The sequence below is a fragment of the Monopterus albus genome, unplaced genomic scaffold (assembly GCF_001952655.1).
Source record: "Monopterus albus unplaced genomic scaffold, M_albus_1.0 scaffold135.1, whole genome shotgun sequence".
In the NCBI taxonomy this organism is placed as follows: Eukaryota; Metazoa; Chordata; class Actinopteri; order Synbranchiformes; family Synbranchidae; genus Monopterus; species Monopterus albus.
Window position 1 is genome coordinate 868,011 of NW_018128015.1, and position 4,291 is coordinate 872,301.

The window sequence follows — 4,291 nt, forward strand, 5'->3', positions numbered from 1 at the left end:
GATTTTTTTTGGGGGGGGGGGGGTTCATAACATTAAAATCCTTATTGGTTTCAAATGTTCCCTTGCTGGAGCATCAACAATTTAAGTTCAAGCAGCAGAGGTATTGGAAAAGTAGGTTTAGTTGTTTGTTGTGAATTCGAAGATTGTGCAAGCAAACAAATCTAAAACCTTAACATGGTGTCAATGAGGTGCCTATATCAGTGCCATCTGTTTTGTCAGGTGTCAGTGAGATGCTTTAGGATGTGGGCCTGCAGCCATGCGGGGAGCCACTAGGTGAAGAACAGATGCCCCTCTAGCTGGGTACTGTTCTTCACTTTGTGAACACCAGGCAGTCTCCAAATCCTTCAGCGGAGAGCACAGAGGTGAATGAATGTGAGCAGAATTAAAGAGGAGAGTGCGCTGCTAATCAACCGTCCCCTGCTCCCTCGGCCAGATGTTAGAAAAAGAGCTGCAGCTGCCCCACACTGTTTGAAACTGTGTGATACTTTTGAAGCAAGGTGGTTAATGTGGTCATTAAGAGGGCGTTATTATTCAGCACCAAAGGTCAGAGCCATACTGGCTGGATGGCTTTTTGCTCATGAGTAATGTGGCATTAAAAGCCTCTCTTCAAACAGCAATGTGAAGAGGTCTGGCCCTCCTGTACTGTAGGTCTCTACAGCAGGGGCAGTATAAATACAGCCTGTCCATGCATCTTGTGCTTCTCTTCTCCTGGAGGGAAGCAGACAGACAAGGCTGTGGATTAATATTGACTTACCTTCAAGCAGATAACACACACACTCCGTCAGAGAAAGACACTGTCACTGTAACGTGGGCCCTGACCTGCACCACGCAGGACCTGGCCTAACTGTCATGAAATCCAAGGTGAAACATGGTCTCTTTCTTCTCCCTTGACTGTTGACTTTCATCAATCAGTGCAAGTAGCCCTACTGTACATTTCTGTGCACTCTGCAGCTGCACTAAATGTTCAGTTCAGATTACAGGCTGCACATTTGCTGCTTCAATGCGGGGAAGTAATCAGTAATAACTAAGTGTAAGGTTCTAGCGTTCATCAAATAAAAATTAAATTCCACATGACTGTCAACACCAAGCTGTTGCTCTACAAATTAAAAAAAAAGTTCTGCTCACAGCACTGACATGTCACATAAATTTGCTGGCATATTTCTGTCAAGGCAATATCCATCTATATTGCTCGAACACATTGGTTATCAGGGCCAGCAGGGTTTGCTGCAACCTACTTCCACTACACAGTTTGTCACTTGGAGCAGAGCATATTATGGATGAACTGGGAACACAGATTCATTGATTGATAGTTCCTCTGTGGCAGATTAGATTTTTTTTTAGTTCCAATTACCAGCTACAATTGGATTCACACAACAATGAAGCCTATGGAATATGATTCTCTTTTCCAGCAAGGGCAATTAAATCATCACACGCTTCAGTCCAGTGGTGACATGGCCTGGTAATAAATAAATTCACTCCCTCCACACCATGACACTGTTTGTGAGGATTTATAAAAGCAACCTTTTAAAGCAACAGCAATTGCATTGCTGCAAATGGCCTTTTAGAAAGCAGGAAGTAATGACCAGTTCCAGTAAAGAATCACAGAGATGAATTTTATGAAGCAGTAATTTTGTTTACTACTGAGCTGGGGGTTTGCAGTGTTGGATAAACCTTCTGTTCCCCTCACACAGGCAACAGTTAGTTACACCGTGGTCACTGAGCATGCTCAAAACACCTTCACTGAGGCTGCATTTGATTGTGGAGCCCTGTAGAGCAGCAGCCCATAATTTTCCACAACAATAGCCTTTGTAAAGAAAGCTAGAGGAAACATGTTGTACTAGAATAACCTTGCACTGGATCAATCTGATCATTTGCTAATGATAAAATTGGCAAATCATGCAGTATTTTCCAAATATCTGGTCCGTTTGTCAACCCCGCTGTGGAGGTGATGGATAGGGATGTGCTGGATGTGCCCGCGCCGGTCCAGCACAATGTATTCACATCATGTAATCCCACCCGTTAATCTGTTTAAGAGGGGTAGAGGGTTAATTCACCGGGCTCTTTATGCCAGGAGGGCTAAGTGGGTAATCTGTCGGTGGATGTGAAGCCAAGTAACCGCGGGTTCTAGCTTTTAAAACAATGGAAAATGGCGTTAAAGACCTACTTTGGTGAGTTCTGTGCCCATGAAGATGAGGAGAATCAGAGTGAGGAGCTTGCTCGCAGGCTGCATCTCTTGCCTCCGGTGTGTGGACCAGCGGTCTCACATGCAGATCGAGTCCCTTTGCGTCCCCCCGCACAGCAGTCCTCTCCTCCCGGCTCTCTCTTTTGCGCTGCAAGGGGCTCGATTTCTTTATTATTATGTTATCCCTCAGAAACCTTGGAGCAGAAAGCGACGGATCTGTTTCACGGAATCGTCTCTGTGCATATTCATTTCATATCTGGAGCCTATCCTCGGTGCCTCCCTTCGGTCTTCGTGGCCGCACTTATATATCGCTGCGACGGACTGTGATGAACATTGGGCTAAAGACGCGCAAACACTGTCGTACTGACGACTATAACCCTTCACTCTAATATTGCCAAAAGTTTACCTCCCCGCCTCAAGCTGCCGTGTAAGCTCTCGATGAAAAAATGAGTGACGGCACTGTACATGGTGCTGAAAACGGAAGCTGCATCGCCCAGAGAGGGAGATTTAAACTGGCAAACACACAGGAGCCAAACGCCTCTCCAAGATGACTGAGTGTCAGCCAGCCTGTCTTTGAAATAAACGGTGTCCTGCCAACATCTGATTTCTTTTATATTTACAGCAATTTACTGATTCAGTGACTCAATGGCATGATGAAATTACAGGATAGTCTATAGGCCATCTATCCACTGGAGGTGAATGCATCCCCCAACATCTGAGCAGTGAATATGGGGCTATAACTAACAGTTCGTTATCCACTGATTAATTGGTTTGTATATTACATGTCAGAAAACAATTTTCTCATTGTAATCCTACACAAGTCTGATGACCTCATGTACAGCCCCATCTTAGCTCACCACCTTCCACAACTTCAACATGACCACACATGTCAGCCAGAGGAGAGAGAAGTGAAGACACCTGTGGGAATGTGCAGGACTTTTCATTGTCAGGTGTGAGGTCATATGGGAATAAAGTCAAGCCAGTTTTTGGCCACCTCAGTGATGGAAACTAGTGTGTGTGTATATATGTGTGTGTGTGTGCCAGGTTAGCAGTATGCTTTTATGTTGAACATTACTTAGGTACTCTTAGGTATGGACAGTAAAGTACTTATTCCATTTGATGTCAACAATAGGCTCTTAGGTGTGTGGTTCTGAAGCTGTTCTGCTTTTGTCTGCCTGCGTCTACCGGAACCACATTACACATTAAAAGCTCCAAGCTCTGTAGATAGCCTCTCAGCCAAAATGAATTCTCTTTTGGTGGCATTATGATGCACAAATCACTTTGTTAATGGAATGGAGCTCATATTGGTATTCTCTAATGTGGACTCATTTTCCTGTTTGGACATTTTGGCTGTTTGTCTGTGCACCTGGGAGAAGTAATACAAGGTCCGACTGCAGTGAGAAACCTCATCAGATTCACATTTTAACAGCAAGATAATGACTATCAAGATAATGAGTCACAGTGCACAACACCTGCTTCTTACGCAGCTTCCATGGTGCTTTCCATCTGATTGTTAAGTTGAACGTGTGCAGCCCATAGACTCTAGGGTCTATGGTGCAGGCACATGCATGCACATGTTTTAGTATGTTACTAGTAGTTTCAGCTCACTCAGTGAGTGAGTATGTGCTAGGGGAATGAGATCTGAGTAATAAAAGTGGAATGCTTCAGAGAGCATTTGTTTGTCGGCAGGAGCCTTCCCTGCATGGTGGTACACAGCCCACACACTTGACAGCAGGAGACATCTCACTGGCACTTTGGCCAGTATTAAAGTTTGTCTTGAAAGCATGAAGCCAAAGTGAATGCCATTAAGTACAAGTGAACCTTTAGTCATACTTGATGAAATGTTTCTTAAGAGGCAAAGTTGCAAAGTACAGGAAAGAGACAACATGAGTTTGATCATCTTTAGATGTTTGTGTGTGAGAGATGAAACCTGATTCCAATAAGATTAATTAGCAGTAACTGTCATGTTTTTATCCTGCAGTTTTTGCAAAAATAAAAATCCAGTTATGGTGACAGATTTGAGGTTTCAGTGCACGCTAGGTAACGATATCAGAACACTATAATGTGTCTCCTCACTTCTAAGTCTACTCGTGCCAACAGAAAGAGGCT

The 4,291-nt window shown here is 44.0% G+C and overlaps 1 protein-coding gene across 1 annotated transcript in view; it reads right to left on the reverse strand.

Annotated features, from left to right (window-relative positions):
* LOC109967776 (noelin) overlaps positions 1-2,686 on the reverse strand; it is a 17,235-nt gene extending 14,549 nt beyond the window's left edge. The window contains exon 1 of the mRNA XM_020613590.1: positions 2,165-2,686. Within this exon, the coding sequence (XP_020469246.1) occupies positions 2,165-2,230 (66 nt within the window). The 5' untranslated portion in view covers positions 2,231-2,686. The remainder of the gene's footprint in view (positions 1-2,164) is intronic.
* Positions 2,687-4,291: the final 1,605 nt, after the last annotated feature.